Consider the following 17,866-nt stretch of genomic DNA (forward strand, 5'->3'; position numbering starts at 1 on the left):
TTGTCTTTGGTATTTTTCAGCTAAAGAAATGGGAACAAATGATGTGCTTTAGCGACAGGCTGCAAATGAAAAAAGTGCCTAAAGAGACAATTTAAGGTAGCTCTTTGTGCTTAAATGGTTCACCGGTCTGTGTTAAGCCACTTAACAAACAACAGACATTCTCCAGATAAAGGTCAGGTACAAGGACTGGAGTGTCCCAGTGTCAAAAGAGAAGTTTTAAAAGACCCTCAGAAATTCTGCAAAACTGTGACGACAGTGATGTAAACCTACCAACCGTTCTGATTCTCTTTCACCACATGAGACAAACAGTAAATCATCCCAGTATCGAAGCTGGAGCGACCATTTTTAATATCTGCTTTAAAAGTGACTTAAATGTTAATTACTCGGCTATTCTTCATTTCCAGTTCACTGGTCTTTAACTGGAGCCCCAGTATAAAGAAACCCAGAGGTAGAAGACAGGAGAGCTGAGCAGAGAGCCCACCAGAGAAAACACTGTGGTGTTTAATAATGTTTGAACATTGAGTCTCTGTGCAGTTTGTCACATGGTGATGTTAAAAACCCACAGGGGAACATTCCCTCTGTATTACTGTGTGTCTCCAACTCTTCGCATTCTCCTTCTGTCCTCTTTCTTTTATTACCTCTTCCTCAGCTGTAGTTCATCCCGCCACTTTCTCTCTTCTGCTTCTTTTTGCTTGGAGAAGCAAAAGCATTAAAAATGTCCCGACGAAAGGACGATTGTCATCTGAGTTGTGGGTCAGAGTAACATCTTTTGCCGTGTCCGCTGTGAATGCTAAAGAAAGATAACAATTGAAGATTCCTGTAAGTTAGTGCGTCTAGTTGACCCCGAGCAAAAGTAAACTAGAAGCCAGAGTTATACCACATATTTATTGTAACTTTGTGAAGACACATACAGTACACATTTCATCTTGTCATAAATCACATAAGGTTGAGAGGACGATGCTGCAAATAACTGTGTAGTCACACTTTTAATTTAACAACGTCTATTTTTATGATCCTTCTTCAGGCATCGTTCATGTGGGAAACCTGTTGTTTCGCCACAGAGTTCGTTGCTTGATAACCTACGGCGTGGGCGAGTACAGTCGCGGTAATCACAGCTGAAGTAAAAGGTAGTCGAGCAGACGTCGCGGAGATGAGCGTACCCTGTGTAAGATATGAGGGGTGGTTTGTAATGCCACCTGTGAAACAAGAAACAAGGTATTTCCACACACTGGTAATGCTGTCGTATGTACAGCGAGTCACTACAGTCACAGATCATATGCACAGAAACACACAGAAAGCAGGTACGTAATAATTCCCAATGGCCTCGCCACATTAATGTCAGTTCATTTTCAGACACCATAAAGGAAAGAGATTAAGATATTTCCCGTAAATCAGCTCATTATTGATTCTGAAATTATGCAAGAAAATATTTTACCATAAAGTTTCTTTTTTAATAATCATCGGTCCCTGTTGACAATAATTATAATCACTTCCCATGCTATTACCCTTATATACTGTTTTATTTACATTCCTACTGTAAAACACTGAAATTTGACCACAAACATGACTGTTTGTATCCATTTACATCTGCTCTTTTACATTTTCTAAATATTTGGCACATATGGAACGATGGCACGTCGATAACACAGAATGATACAGTATTTTTAAAAATCCTGAATGCATTCATCTCTGTTTGGCAGAAATTGTCACAACACTGATATCTACTCAGACATGAGCAAATATTCCCAGAGTCCAGTCCTCTGTAACTGCTCATAGTGTAATGACTTATGACACATTCGCCATTATATGTGTGTATACACTCACCAGTCACCTGTTCAACTCCTCATTAAAGGAAATATCCAATCAGCCAATCACATGGCAGCAGCTCGAGGCATTTAGGCATGCAAACATGACGTGCTGAAGTTAAGACTGAGCATCACAATGGAGAAAAGAGGTGATTTAAGAACGTGACAGCTGATAGCAAGGCAATAGTAACTCAAATAACTACTCATTACAACCAAGTTTTGCACAGGGTGTCAAACCTTGAAGCAGATGACCTTCAGCAGAGGAAGACCACACTGGGTACCACTCTAATCAGGTAAGATCATGAAACTGAGGCCATAATTCACCAAAACTGGACAAGAGAAGACTGTAAAATTGTTGTCTGGTCTGTTGAGTCTCAGTTTTTGTTATCACATTAGGATGGTAGGATCAGAATTTGGTGTAAATAAAAATTCATGGATACATGCTGCCATGTGTTAATGGTTCAGGCTGCTGGTGGTGTAATGGTGTAGAGGACATTGTCTTGGCACACTTTGTATCCTTTTAGTACTAAATGAGCACCGTTTCACCACCACACCCTACATGAGTATTGTTGCCGACCATGTTCGTCCCAGTGCACACCTCTCCCAGCAGGATAACACACCACATCGCGAAGCTCAGATCATCTCAAACTGCTTTCTTGAACATGACAATGAGTCAGCTGTTCTCAAATTGGCTCCACAATCACCAGATCTCAATAAAACAGGGAATCTTTGGGATGTGTTGGAACAAGAAATTCACATCATGGACTTACAGCCGATAAATCTGCGGTACCTGTGTTATGATGTCATGTCAATATGGATCAAAATCTCAGAGGAACGTTTCCAGCCCCTTGTTGAATCTATGCCATGAAGAATTAAGACAGTCCCTTTTAGAACAAAAGGGATGTAAAGTAGTCTTTGAGTGTATATCAATCTCTCTGTTTTAGGGCATGCAGTGTAGTCCTATTTTTGACCATTTGAAAATCTAAATGCACTTTTTATGAAACTTTTGGCTGCGTTGAAACTGTATTTAAACTCTATTTAAACTGTAGTTATTTGAGGCTGTGATTCTTTTTCACCACAGTGTTTAATCTGTGGTTAGTTGGAATGATGTCAGGATCTACTCTGCTTCCTCAGTCGGTACCTTCGAACATAATTTACTGCTGACTGGCGGATTGCACAGACCTGCTACACACACATGCACACTATCACACACACGCATACATGGGGCTGAGTCTGCAATCTGGATGCCTCTTTATGTCTCACCAGCTGAATGTCAAAACCAACACAGACAAGAAATATTTCTCCACCTCTTATTTACACCTTTCACCAGCCTCTTTTCTTTCATCTCACCCCTCTCAGTACTCTTCATGTCCTGCCGCGAACCTGCTCTGACGGTCTGTGACAACGCTCCTGTGGTGAACTACACCATTTTTTTCCATAAACACAATACACAGAAAATCAAACAATGCACGTCAACAATAATACGAGCACTCAACAAAAACAACAGCAAGAAATCTGCATCAAAATGTCCAAGAGCTTTGGAGAATGAAGTTTCAGTTCCTATATTCAGGCAGTGCTGTGCCTCATGTTGTGGTTTTCCTACATGTTAATATCTTTAAAGTCTCGCTTCTCAGCTTCTGGAGTTGAATCCAGCCTGGTTTATGTCCAGGTAGATGCCAGAGCTTTAAAAATCATGGTTAACATACAAGGACTGGTGGATTTCCTCAGAACTAATAAGTGACAGGACTATTGCCATCTTGTTTCATTCAAGTTTCACTATGTTAAGCATCATTACAATATTTTGTGCTAGCTTTTTTAAAGTTTATACCTAAGATCAACAGTTTTCAACTGAATCTTCCCATCCTTCCCAAAGGAAGAGTGTCTGTGCCAACCTCTCGCCCCTACACCTTTTGCTGCATCTCTATCTGTTGGCCCTGTCTGGCCTGACTTTGGCCCTTCCCATTCATCTCATACGCCGAACTCTTCTGCTGCTGTCGTCGGTAACACCACACCGCGACAATGACTGCAGTTGCGATGACACAAATCGCCACAACAATGGCCGCCACAGTGGGGCCTCGGCCGGAAGAGCTCGGAGGGAGGGGAGGGCAGGCGTCATCCACACAGATCGTCTCTCCCATCTCCCCTTCCTGCTCTCCCCTCTCCCCAGTCTCACCAGGCAGGCTGAGCACGAAGCCGTCCTTCTGCACTGGAGGGCTTGGGCCATGATCAAGGAAGGGATGATCGGTAAGGTCAGCCATCCAAGAGTCGGTGGGAACTGCTTGTTGTGTGCTGTAGCCACCGGTCTCAGAGTATGAAGGAGAGTCTGAAGGCTCCAGAAGGTCAGGGGCAGGGGTCCCGATGGAGTCAGGCCACACCTCCTCTAAAACCCCTAGTTCGAATTCACGCACCGTGGTGAGAGATTCATGCTCCTTGGGTGAGCTGGTGTAAGGTCTATGAATTTCCACCTCAGTGGGTCTGGGTGTCGTCTTGAAAAATCTCCTTCTGTCTTTATCCTCTGGTTTCACCTTCTCTGTTACGGAGTCACCGTTTTCGAAAACAACAGGGTAACCGTCCAGCCACGTGTCATCTGTGGCTGACTTTCCTTCTGCTCCCCTCTGAGTGACGTTCTGATGCTTATCGGCTACCACAGAAAAAACAACATGCCGACGACTATCATCTTCATGGCTATCGTGATCGTCATAGCTCTCAGCGTCTTTGTGTCCAAAATCATCGTGATCATCAAGGTCAGCATAATGGGTGTCGTCATAATGTATGGCACGGTCATTGTGGTCATCATGGTCATCATGGTCATCATGGTCATCCTGGTCTAGATGTTCCTCAGAGACCTCATGATGTTCTCCATTATGATCATCATGATCCTCCTGGCTTTTGTGTCCGTCGTACGTATCATCTGGATCGTCGTACTCCTTGCGATCACGGTCCTCCTCATGTTCGCCCATGTCATAATGCTCCTCGTGATCGTCATAGCTTTCATGGCTTTCCCTTTTGTCCAAATCTTCATCTTGAGCTGGTTGCCTCTTGTGCTCATCGTGGTCTTCCTCTTGGTGACTGCCGTCTTGATCATCATGGTGGTCATCTTCAAGGATGTCGTCCTGGTCATCATGGCGGCTGGTGTCAGGATCATCAAAATCATCTCCTTCATGATCAGGATCATCAGCATCAACGGGATGTTGACGATAGGGCCTTTCTTGACTCGTGTGCTCAATGCTCTCCTCAGATCGGTCAACAGAGGTTCTCTGTGTTGTCTGCGTGGCTGGATTGGTGAAGACCTGAGGTCCTTCCTCCTGGAAGGTCTCAGAGGGGAACCAAAACATGTGTTTCTGGGAGAGAAGAGAGACGGGTGCTTCTGTGGCTTCCACTGTATCAATCTTGGCCACCTCAGTTCTCTCCTGCTGCCACGTCCGAGGACCTACCAAGTCCTCACCAGCCCGGTCCTCATTTTTTTCTCGTTTAACTAAAGCTCCTTCAAATATTTCACTACCTTCAGCCACTTCTCCTCCCACTTTACGCTTTCTGCTCAGGTCTCGATGGTCCTCCTCAGCTTTGGCTCTAAAACTCGTCTCTTGCTGCTCCACGCTCATCTCTCCATGTGGGTACGCAGCTCCATACACTTCCTTGTGTACATCGCCATGAGCCTCTAATGGTGTCTCAGGTTGGCGCTCTGCCTCTATATAGGAATCTGTGAACTTGTCCTCGTAGTCTGTGTGACTCACCTCATCTGCAGAAAGACAAAATAGAAATGTGTAAATTTTCAAGTCAGATCGAGTATCTACATTTATTATTTATTATTTTATGACTCAAAGAAAGTTAGCAAAAGTTCCCAGGATATTTAGATTATGAACCCTTAAACTGAGAAACAGTGATTTCAGGTCAATGCCACCTCTTTTAATTAAATATGATGAAGACAGTCTCCAGTAGATAGGCATAGCAAATTCTCTGCTTCACTCTTTGGTGGCTTCATAACGATGCCAAGGCTCCAAAAAGTCACGGCATCCTACCAAGAAATAGAAAATAAAACCTACACAAAACCTAAGAAAAATGTTTGTTTTTTGGGTTTTTTTGTGTATTTTCAATGACATTTAGTGGCACTGCTGGATAGATTTTGAGACCTTTAGCTGGAGCCAACTATTGCCATCTGTTTCCACTGATCATACTGAGCTAACATAATCTGGCTGCTGGGTTGGCAGACCCTGACGTCACTGATTCTTGTTTCCAAACCAGCAAAATGTCAGTGTCACTCTTGAACCAGTTCCCCTGGTACACAGCCAGTTCTTTAAATCAGAAACGCAAAAAATGGTTTGAGATTATGATCGAAGCTGGACCTCAAAATGTCTGGGTAGAGAACAGATATTTGTGACCTTTTAGAGGCTCCATTAACTAAACATAGCTGCCAATATTGTAAGAAAATGAAAATCTAGGGTAGTTTTCCTTGGATAGTTTATGAACGACTGCTTTAGATTAAAAGCATGATTAACTGTTAGCTAATAATCCACACAGGCCATGCATTTTGCCTTTTAAAGGATTAGCGACACACGCACCAGTAACACCATTTCCATCCCAGCTAACAACTGAGAGTCTGTTCAAACGCAAAGAATCAAGCTCTGACCACAACAGCCTCTTACCTTTAACACAAATCTGCACCAGTCCATACCACTCCCCACAGCTGTCACACAGCAGGCTGAAGGCTGTGTGTCCACCGGGCATCACGTAACCCGGGACACATGTGTACAGAAGCTCATCTCCCATCTCGGACCCAGAGTGACTCTGCAGGCGTGCATTAGGAAAGGATGGGGGGTCTCCACATGGCTCATCTATCAGCAACAAGCATATAGATGCATGTATTTAGTAAAAGAGCTGTTATACTTATTCCATAGGAAGCAGTGTTCTCTGTAAATGTCAACCAATGCTTATCAGCTTTATAATATCAGTATATCATTTGTAAAGACAAAGAATGAATTCTGGACATGAAGCAAAAGCTTTTATGTAAAAGAATTATGTGAATTTTAAAAACATGAGGATTAGGCATGAATATTGAATTGAAACTGGTCTGATCTTCATGGATATTGATATGGATAACTATGCATATTAAAGTTTTCATCAAGGGTGATGGAAAGCAGGTTCGAACCTTGTCGAACTTTGGATTCAGGCGAAGGAATGCCAGGAATTCCCTCCTGGCTGTGGAACAGTGGACCAGATATTCACCACTGCAGGACTTCTGGAGGGATCATGGGAGCTGGTGGCTTACAAAAGAGTGATCCACTGCTATAGGCCATCGGGTCCTTGAATGTCCAAAGTGTCTGCGTCCTTGCATGTTTTCAGGGCTATGCTTTGTCTCTGAACCTAGTTTTAGTTTTCATGTACAGGATCTCAAGGCATAGCTGAGGTGAGCAATGTATTTGCTTTGGGAACCTCAGAATCGCACCCCTGCTTTTGTGGATGACGTGATTCTGTTGGTTTAATCAGAGCGTGACTTTCAGCATGCACTGGAGCGGTTTGCAGCCGAGTGAGAAACAGGTGGGATGAGAATCAGCGCCTCCAAATCCAAGGCAACGGTTCTCTGCAAGAAAACAGTGGAACGATGGGGAGGGATACTGCCTCAAGCAAGAGAATCCAGTCATCCTGGGATGTCATTCACAAGTGATGGGAAGGTCGAGCACGAGATGGATTGGCGCATTGATGCAGCATCAGGAGTAATGAAGACATTTTACCGGACTGTTGAAGCAGAATCTCTGTGTCTACGTCCCAACCTTCACCTACGGTCATGAAATCCAGGTAATGGCCGAAAGAATGAGGTCACAAAAACAAGCGGCCAAAATGTGTTTCCTCCACAGGGTGGTTGGCTAACCTTAGAGAGAGGGTGTGGAGGTCAGACATCTGTGGGCATCACAGAGTAGAGCCACTGCGCTTGCATTTTGAAAGGAGATAGTTGAGGTTGTTCGAGCTTCTGGTTAGTATGCCTCCTGAGTGCCTCCCTTTGGAGGTTTTTCAGGGGCACCAGTTGGGAAGATATCCCAGGGTGGACTCAGAACCTGCTAAAGAGATTATGTATCTATTCTGTGCTGGGAAGGTCTCTGTATTCTCCGGGAGCAACTGGAAAGTGTGGCTGGGGAGAAAGACATCTGGGATACCCTGCTGTCAACTTGACTTTAGATAATTAAGATAATTAAAGATAATAGATGGATCAATACAGTTTGTTTTGCATTATATCCATAATATATTGTTAAATTCTAATAACAAGTGTTTTATTGTTTATTATGAACTAAAATATGATTTTTAAAAATCCCCCAAATGGTTATTCAAAAAGACATTTTGACTATAGACTATAGTGCAACTTCTTTTTACGTGTTTCAGATTAAATGTGGAATTTTTAATTAGTTCAGTGTAACCGTGTGAGTGGGTTTCCCTGACAATGGTGCCTCCAGGGATCCTGTATTTAATATACCCAACCATAACTAGACAATAAGCTGTGTAGTTGGTTTGCCTGTATCAAATGGATGTGAAGTGTTCACATGTGCTCCCACAGCAGAGAGTGTCTGTGCCAACCTCAGGGTGTGTGGCACATGGACTAGAGAAATCTTCCAAGTTTTGATCCAAAACCTGGCAATGATGTGCCAGATGTGATGTGTGTCATTTAGTTTCAGCTGCATCAGAACGGACACACATTCATGGATCCAGCTGTTTCACATCACATTTACATTTACACACACACAAACCTGAGTCATTCATGTCCTGATCGCTACTACCATTCCTCTTCTGCGATCCTTAAGTTCTGTGTATGTTTTCGTGTGGGTTTACTGACCTTTGTCTTTGATGCAGAAGGCGTCCAGGTGCGCTGCGTCCTCTGTGCCATTTTCTGTCCTCACTTCTACAGCTTTCAGCACACCGCCCACAACATTACACACTGTGGTCCTGGAAATAAACAGACAGTGACGCCTATGATATCCATACTGCATAAAATCAAGTCACATGTTCACATTCTCATTAATTAAAACGTGACATAACACTGACTGGATCATAGAGGAGCATTTCATAATGGTCTCTGCTGGTCTCTGTTGCTATTCTTTCTCTTTGTGACAGCTGTGCTATATTTTGTGCACATTTTGAGCATTCTTAATTTAGCGATCGTCTGGTTAATTCTATTTAATTATCTCCAAAGAGGTTTGCGCTTTAGTTTTAGATACTATAATTTTAGTATTTTTGAGCTCTTCTGTCCGTGTGTGATGCACCTGCACAGTTTGCTAACAAAGCTTGCTAGCATTATCAGAACACTTATGTTCACTTCAATAGAGTAATTCAGCAAACATGGCTTAAACCCTGAAATCATCTCCCAGGTCAAACATGGTTGCAGTTCAGTTCCAAAAACTGAGCAGGACCTGGACAAGATGTTAATGTTTGCACTCCCAAAGAGATGGTCTGACTTGAACATCTCTTAGTGAGGGATAAATATAGATTAGATTGGTGCATTCATTGCAAAGAAGGAATTAAATACGTCTGGGTTTTGTTTTTGTTTTTTAAAGACAACTTATATAATCATTTATGATTATGGGAGCCTTTAAAAAAATACACTTTTAAGCATTTTTCTGCATGTTTATGGATAACTAAATTCTCACTAACTCACTGGAGCATGGTGAACTTAATATGTCGGACGGTTACAACCATCCTTAAACCCAGCTTCCTGCTGATTCCTGAGCAAGAAGCCAATTAGCTCAGAGTTGGGCCCAAAAGTGTGAAATCAAGAGTTTGACTCGCTGCTGAGAAAGTGACAATTTCATTGAACAATAATATTCATCACAACAACCTTTTTTCTGATTAAAACATAAAATAATTACATATCATAAACCAATTCATGAGGACAGAAGCTATGATGAAATGTATTGACACTTTTGTCAATGAATAATAACGAAATCCAATCAGAACTAATTAAGATTACACATTAAGGGCAGGGATAGCTCAGTAGGTAGAGTGGTTGCCCCATGATTTGAAGGTCGGGGGTTCGACTCCACTGAACGGCTACCCTGTGTGTACCCTGTCTGGACGGTACCCTGAGCAAGGTACTGTCCTTACACACTGGCAGCACTCCCCGGGCGCTGCATTGGTGGCTGCCCACTGCTTCACTGGGTGAATGGGTTAAATGCAGAGGAGTAATTTCCCTATAGGGACTAACACATACACATTATTACACAAGTTGTGTAGAAAAGTGGGAAGTTTGGTAACAGACACAAGTAATCTCCTCATGCAGGAAGGTGGGACATGGACATTTGGATGACTAGCTGAACAAATGTCAATGACTGGGAGTAAGAGAAGAGGAGACATATGGACACAATCGCATTTGATATCAAGGAAAATGAGATGCTTTGTAAACAATGTGGAGCAATTCTCACCAGTAAAAACATGACAACCTTTTACGCATTACATTTTAGTCAACTGAATCTACTTTAGATTTAATCTATGATAATCTTACGATGTTTAGTCGACTGAAACTAAATAATGTTTTAGTCTAAAAACTACTAATAAAACTGAATCAAAATTTGCTGTCAAAATGACCACAGAACTGAGGTGCTATTTTCCTTCTCATTCTTTCTATCAGATTCTTTTTTTTAATTGTTTCATCTAAGTGACAACAAGATTGTAGAACACAAGTTTTATCTTTTTTAAACATCCAGGCAACATTCAACAAGTACATCGAATTAGCGTTGAGGTCATGTCTCCAACATCAGGTTTGCTTTTTAGTTTTGAACTAGTTTTCAGCCGTGAACAAGAACTATCGCTACAGTCATTCAGCGTCGAAATGTTTGCTGAGAAGATATGAAAAGTTTATTATAGCAACCTTATGACTGACAAGTGGCTACAGTGAGGCTGTGTAGCTGTTTTTGGTTCTTTAGTCAGACCTTCCCCCCTTACTTTAAAAAAGCCAAGATAACACTGCCCACAATGCCTCAAAGCAGTGGATTGCAAACCAATGAATAATATCCATCAATTATTTACAGTCTACCAGTCTGCCATCATTTATTTACAGGCCTGACCAGCATGCTGGGAACCAGTGGACTAAAACAATATATAGAAAATAGCTAGCTCCATCACCAGCAGCTACAAAAATAGAATTCTGAATACAATGCATTGGAAATGTTTTGAGTATTATATATTTTTTGGCTTTATTTCTGTATTTTGTTTCTGGGAGATTATGAATGCAGATCATTAACTTGTAATTAACACTGAAACATTCCTCTACATATTCCCTCCACCCCTGATATCTAAAGCTGTACCTCTGATTAAGTGCGCATGTGGGAAAGTTGACTGCACACACAGTTTATTCACCACCACTTGATTTGTTGCCCATTTAAATATTATTGCAGTATGACATCAGGGTCCAGGAACACACATCATGACTCAGAAATGTTGCAGTATCAGCGGCTGTAGCCTTTGGCACAGTGTTATCCCACGCTGATACATTATGGATAGATGTTCCCAGAGAACAAGCCTTAGGTTACAGCCAACTTCAAATAGAGAAGTCATAACATTGTGGACATAAAGCAGCACGTATTCCACTGGGACTGAATGAGCACAGCTCCTACAAGCTGCAGAAGCTACAAAAGCTGAGTGAATACTCCATTTATGTTGCAGCATAATCGCATTATTAACCCGTTTATCGTCCAAAAACACCAGATAAGATAAGGCCAATCATATTATGTTCCCACAGAGGCTGGCAGTAGCAATCAGTCCTGTGGGAAAATTCAGAAATATGAGCTTTAACAGCAGGTTTGATTGGTGATATTAGTTACTAAGAATCATTCTATAGAATAGACACTGGGCCCGACACAAGTGTGTGCGTCTGATCTAAACAAAGCATCACTAGTTGGAAAAAATGTAACTAGCAGGGCCGCCAGTTTAGCTCACCAGATTGAGCAGGCGACCCATAAACTGTAAGACTAATGCAGAGGCCCGTGTCTGAATCTATCCTAAGGTATTTGCTGCATGTGTTCCTCCTGCTCTCTCTCCCAGGTTTCCCCTCATCTTTCAACCGTACTGTCATAATAAAGGCTTTACTAGCAGTGCAGTGCAGTGCAGTGCAGTGCAGTGAGAGAGTGGAGCAGGTCAGACTGTATGCGTGTGCCATGTTAGCTTTGCTTTATGGGGGAGAAAAGTCTGAGGGAGAAAAGAAGAAGACAGAAATCACAGAGAAAGCACTCAGAGAGACAAAAAACACTGACGACTGTTTAAAAATTTAACTTTCATCCCTGCAGGTATCTGTGCCCGAGAGAGAGAAAGGCGAGCCACTTTATCTTCCTCTGAGAAGAATCCATCACCTGACAGTGCGTGACTGCTACAGGGAACACCCAGAAGTATGCGCGCATTCATATGAAACGGCCTTAATTCATTTTTCTTGTATAACGGTGTACAGAAGTACAAAATGACTGACAGGTCAGAGGAAGATGTTAAGGTGGAAGAGTCAGCGTAGGAGGCACTTGTTAAAGCTCCTAATAGACCTACAGGCTTATGTCGTACACATCCGAGGTGGTTAACTGGCACTGACGCCAGTCTGGAAACCATCACAGTTCACACACCAACGACACAATTATTCATCTAAGCAACCAACGTGTGAGTGAGGGAGTGGGTGAGGGTGGCCTTTACACAACCAATGGGAGTGTGTGTTGTAAGGTGGACAATAAAACAGAAAAAAAAACAGACAAAAGGATGGAGGGACAAGAAAAACAGACAAAAACGTTAATAAAACACCTGCAATCAATGTATTTTTACCTTGAACTAACAATGATTGATGAGCTAGATATATATCAGGAAGCACCATGCTACGCTTCAGAGTGTTGATTTATTTATGATAAAGACCACGCAAGAGAACAGGAGAGGAGGATGAATTGCCTGTGAATCGTATCTCCCTCACACGCTCTGTAAATTCACAGCCCATAAATAATCAGCGCATAATGTCCGAATGACTGCAGCACCTTCAGCTGTTGGATTGCTTTTTCTTACTCTGTGTTTTCTGATATATTAGAAGAAAATTCTGGTGCTTTTCTGCACAAATGCCTCCAACACAGACCAAGGTTGTCTGTGTTTTCTGAAAAAGTTACAGGAAAAGTTCACTGTATCTGAATATACGTCAGATTCCACGTCTGTCATTGTCACTGCTCGAATAAGCTGTCCAAAAAGGAGAGGCGTGAGCCGTGTAGCTCCTGACTTCAGCAGACGGAGCTGCGGTAGCAGGGTGATATAGTGTGAAACACAGTAAGGGAGTGTGAAAGCTGATGTCCGTTGATCAACATGTACAGAGCCAGCGGCGTATAAAAGGAAAAGATGATACGTCCCTAACCAGATATGTTACAAGCATATTATTGTATGTTAGAAACTTGGTGGCCGCTTTGAACCAGGTTAACCCCTGAAAGGTTTTATTTCTCAATTGTTTCATTGAATTCTCCGTTCATTTTTATAAAGAAGTTTCCAGTTTGGGAGTTTCGTTGTGGTTGACCAGCCCTGTAGGTGGAATAGTCGTCCGCTCCCTTATTCACAAAGGGTCACTACAGCAGGATATGCCAAATTCCCTTCCCGACACAACCGCCAAGGGATTTGTGCCTCCTCCCAGGACACATTCACACATTATACCAACAGAGAGAAACATCACTTAAACTGTTTTCTTTAACCAAAAAAATCTGTGAAAGAACCGCAGCACTCACAGACTAATTGTATTTTATAGTCTCTAATATACTGTAGGGCAGGGGTGTCAAACATAAGGCCCGAGGGCCAGAATTAGCCTGGCAGAGACGCCAACCCGGGCCACACTGGATGTTTTTTGAAAATGTGATTGAGGGCATACATTTTGGAGTTTTAACTACATTTTTATACATTTTACAGCTTGTCCCAATGATGAAGACTTTCCCCACTGTCTTTCATACTAAACTAGAGTAACAGATTAACAGTTAAATGACAGAAAAGTTCCCGTTCTTACACTATCAGCAATAAAAACTTCAGCTTTTACAAATCAATCAATTAATCAATAAAAAAGGATTTTTTAAAAACTTTATAACTCTCCCTTTTATAATTATAGGACAGTCTGGGCCATGAGCTACCAGAACTTTTTATAATTTGTAGATGTATGTACATTTCTGTCATGCTGACAGATTTCTTTCATTAAATAGAGCAACTTTTCTTTATCATGTAGTAAGACTGAGACAGCCTATTGACACTGAACTTCTTTTTCTAGTACTGAGATAAAATGTGCAGTTAAACGTCTTTACACTGACAGAAAAGGGGGATTTTTACTTAAAAGTTTTGAATGAACTCTAAGTCATGTCATTTAGAACAACCATTAATAATCAGTTTGATTTTGGCTTACATACACCGAGAATTTCAGGGTCAACTTAACCATTTACTGGTCAAACAAAGAGCCCGTTTTGCTGTGAATGGACCCAAAAAAGCATCTCAACTATTATTCATTAAAAGCAGGCATGTGTTCACCAGGTGTCTGCACCCATTTAAAAGGAACGTGTTTCACACTCTTCATACATTTTTCTATTAGGAGCTGCAGTATAGGATACTATAGTAGCAGTGACAGTGTTCATGAGGTTTTATCCCTATAATCACCACTTGTCAGCTTCATCTCCATTTAAGCAAACCGGGTACCGCTCTTCCTCCAGGCCCAAATCTGCTCTGTTCTGAAAGCTGTGAGTGTCGTTGCCGTGGAGATGAGAGGTGTAAATGGAGGCAGTTGTCGACATGACACCCCATCTCAGAATTCCCTCCTCCTCCAGGAAGAAACAGAGGAGTCTTTCTTCCTCTCTGCTTCCTCTCTCTGCTTTTTCTCTTTCCCCCCTGAAATGTGTCACTCTTCTATCTCCCCGCTCGCTTTCTTTACTTCCTCTCTCTTTCATCCATTCCCGAAACCTCCGTCTCGCACACACACACCATAATGACCTCTGACATCTCCTCTGAAGACAGCTGCTATTCTTACCCTACTGAGCCCCCGTAGAGCCACCCGCGGGTGCACGGGGAGAAGTAGCACTCCACCACAGCGTGACGAAGCTCCTCTACTGATGCCAGGCGGCCGCGGTGCAAGGCACAAGCTTGCTCAGCATCTCTGAAGCCCTGCAGGTCAGAGGAGTTCCTCAGGTCCAGCACAAACACTCGACCTGAGGAAACGCAAGGAGATTAACATTAAATAACATCTTATACAAACAAATTCAGGATAATAGCAGAATGTGTAGGAAGTAAATATCTTTAAGGACTTCCTAAAGCCTCACTCATGAGTGTGAATCTCAGCGGCGCAGTCGTGGATGTGCGAGGATCTGCTTTGCTCACCCCCTGTGATCATTAATTGACTGCAGGAGCGATCACAGCGGCATACCGGTCCTGTCATTACCACTTCGTTCTCACATCGCGGCTGTCCAGTAACACAGGACAGAAATGTGCTCCAGGTTCATAATCGCAGGAGTTACGTTTTTGAAATATTTACATGACTCTGAAATAAACCAAAATAAGCTGTATCTGGCACAGAGAAGAAGTCTTCCTTCAAGGCTTTCTGCCAGACAAGCTCTCTAAAAATGTGTTGCTGAAAGGCTGTAGGAGGGCACTGGTGAGACAAGCTGTGCACGGGAGCTGAAGTTGCTGCTTATAGTCGTTCTTCTGAGTTTACTGAATACCTGCAACTTCAGAGAGTTATCTGCAGAGGCGTGATCAAAGACAGCTGTCTTTCATCTGTTGGTTTTAGGTTATTTTGAGTTTTGTGGTTGTTTATTAAAAAAATTTAGCTTTCTTTTCATTATTATTTTAAAGCCTCAGTTTTGATGACTGTTGTAGATGGAGACATATTGTCATTTGTTTGTATGATTCTGTTACAGCGATTATTCTGTTTTAAGTTCATGGTTCGATATTCGTTTAGTGTCTCTGTGCATCGTGCTTAAATTTCTATCTATGTTTTATCACTTCCTGTTTTATTTTGACTGTCATTTATCGCTTGCGTTTTGTATTTGCTTTTACTTCCCTTGTCTTGTTGTCCCTAATTATTTTCAGTTCTTTTTTTTCTCCACTCCCCCTGATTAGTCCTCACTGTGTCTCTGAGTATTTACGGTTTCATTTTCCCCGATCTCCATCTGTTTCACCTGCTCTTGAGTGTGTTTTGCTTCTATTTTGGATTTCCTGGTGTGTTTGCCTCATTGGACTTTGGTTCTTTAATGAAAGTTGGTTTTTATTTTTGACACATCTGTTTGTGAGCCCTGCATTTGTGTCCTTTTGCCGCACCCCGTGGCAAAAGCTGCAGCAGATGACACAGCAGCACTTCTGTAATTATTTATAGCTATTAATAATTTTTGATGGTGTTAACAATTTTTTTTAAAAAACAGTCTTTTTTATATTTCAGACAGGTGAGCAGTCACAGTCAGTGACTGTCACCAGCTGTAAGATCACTTTTGTTTTATTGTCAATAAAAGTTTGACCCATTTAATTAAGTTCACAATATTCTTTCTTGTCAATCTTAAGTTTCTATCTTCATTCCTCAGTTTGGTCCGTATATGCAGGAGTGCCATCAAGGATGTTTCCTATAACTATATAAGACAGAAACTGTAACAACTGTAACAATGAAAACACATTTAGTTACATTTAGGTTCCTCTAAATAAATTATTCTCTGTGCATTCACTGAATCTTCAGATCCTGAAGTCACAAATAAAAGAAGAATGCAATTTGGACTGCTTATTATTCATTTTTAATAAATATCTCAGATATTATGACAGTGTATTGAGTAACCTTAAGCTTCATGGAAGAGAAGTATCTTTTTTTAAGCTGTTTAGAGGGCTCGCCTGCACTAAATGAGATTTCTCAAAAACCTATATCGCTATCGATCCACGAGGGGGCACTAAAATCTAAAGTTGCCTAGGGCATAAAAAGGGCTCGAGACAGCCCTGCTAATCAGCCACTGAAAATAATATAAGAGAAAACTTTTTAGCAACAAAGCAGTAAAAAAAAAAAAAATCTTCTCTCGTGCACTCTAAAGGTTTGAGAATGACTGCTGGACAAAGCAGACCACTCACACAGCTTAGACCAAAGAACAAAGTGCGGGTTTAACGGGAGAAATAATGTGATGTAATCGTTCTCTTTTGCCATTAAACATTTATTTTAGAAAACCTTTTGACTCTAACAGGCTTGTTGCCAACTGCTGGTGCGCTATGCGTAATTGGCGCACATCACCACCACAGCTTTAGCAAACGGACAAAATTAGATCAGAAAATAATTTTACAACGAGGTGTACGGGTTATTTCAATGATTTCAAATGTTTACTTACCGTCTGCACTTACAACAGTCACCAGAAGACAAGCCAGGCATCCAAACAGCAGCAGTTTGTGATAACAGCGATCCAGCATCTTTTTTCTTCCGTCCACAGCTGTACACTAACTGTCTACTCTTATTTTTAAGAGAGAAAAAAAGTTTTCAAAAACTTCAAAAATTTGTATTTACAGGCTTGCAGGGTTAAGCAAACTCCTGCTATTTCCCTGCGGGTGGCAGAGGTTGGCTCTGGGAAGGTAAGGGGCTTGTTAACAAGTGAGGATGTTAACAGAGCTGCTCAGGAGCGAGGCGGTTATCGCCCCAAATAGTCGCACTGGCAAGCAGATGGAGCACCTGTGTGAAAACTCGCGTGCGCCCGCTAGAAAACAGGCGACGTCACGCCACAGTGTCTTGAAGGTGGGCAAAGAAGAAAGAGAGAGAGAGAGAAAAACTTTGGCTGCAGATTAAAAGGGATCCAGCCTGCTCAGTGTTTATGAGCTGGAGTAAATAAAAGCCTGTAAACTATGAGTGAGTGTACATTTACGATGATATTTAACACTCTCTAACAAATACAGGACCTGTACACACAAACTAAACACATCCCAGACCATAATAATCTTGATTAAGGTGTACTGGAGCTGCACTCGTGCGAGTGTGGGCGTGCGTGTCCTATTTGGTGAGGGAGATAAATACAAATGGCCCACACGAGCCCATAAAAAACATCCAGGCATTGTTTCAGTGAATCTGCAGGTGAAGATAACACACACACACACACACA

The 17,866-nt window shown here is 42.0% G+C and overlaps 1 protein-coding gene across 1 annotated transcript; it reads right to left on the minus strand.

The window, feature by feature from the left end:
* Positions 1-3,400: 3,400 nt before the first annotated feature.
* On the minus strand, positions 3,401-17,188 carry susd5 (sushi domain containing 5). The gene is made up of 5 exons (XM_065470469.1): positions 17,108-17,188; positions 14,785-14,962; positions 8,626-8,735; positions 6,449-6,637; positions 3,401-5,544 (listed from the first exon to the last, which is right to left on the minus strand). Exons 1-5 carry the CDS (start codon positions 17,184-17,186, stop codon positions 3,707-3,709), a joined length of 2,394 nt encoding a protein of 797 aa, XP_065326541.1. The 5' UTR covers positions 17,187-17,188; the 3' UTR covers positions 3,401-3,706.
* Between the last annotated feature and the right edge of the window lie 678 nt (positions 17,189-17,866).

The sequence above is a fragment of the Pelmatolapia mariae genome, linkage group LG22, assembly GCF_036321145.2.
Source record: "Pelmatolapia mariae isolate MD_Pm_ZW linkage group LG22, Pm_UMD_F_2, whole genome shotgun sequence".
In the NCBI taxonomy this organism is placed as follows: Eukaryota; Metazoa; Chordata; class Actinopteri; order Cichliformes; family Cichlidae; genus Pelmatolapia; species Pelmatolapia mariae.

Excerpts from the sequence above, each read along its gene's own strand:
- susd5 (XM_065470469.1), bottom strand. The coding sequence starts at position 17,186 with ATGCTGGATCGCTGTTATCACAAACTGCTGCTGTTTGGATGCCTGGCT. Across the intron at positions 6,638-8,625 it reads CTTCTGCATCAAAGACAAAG|ATGAGCCATGTGGAGACCCC; the intron begins GTCAGTAAACCC and ends TGTTGCTGATAG. Across the intron at positions 5,545-6,448 it reads GGTGCAGATTTGTGTTAAAG|ATGAGGTGAGTCACACAGAC; the intron begins GTAAGAGGCTGT and ends GTCTTTCTGCAG.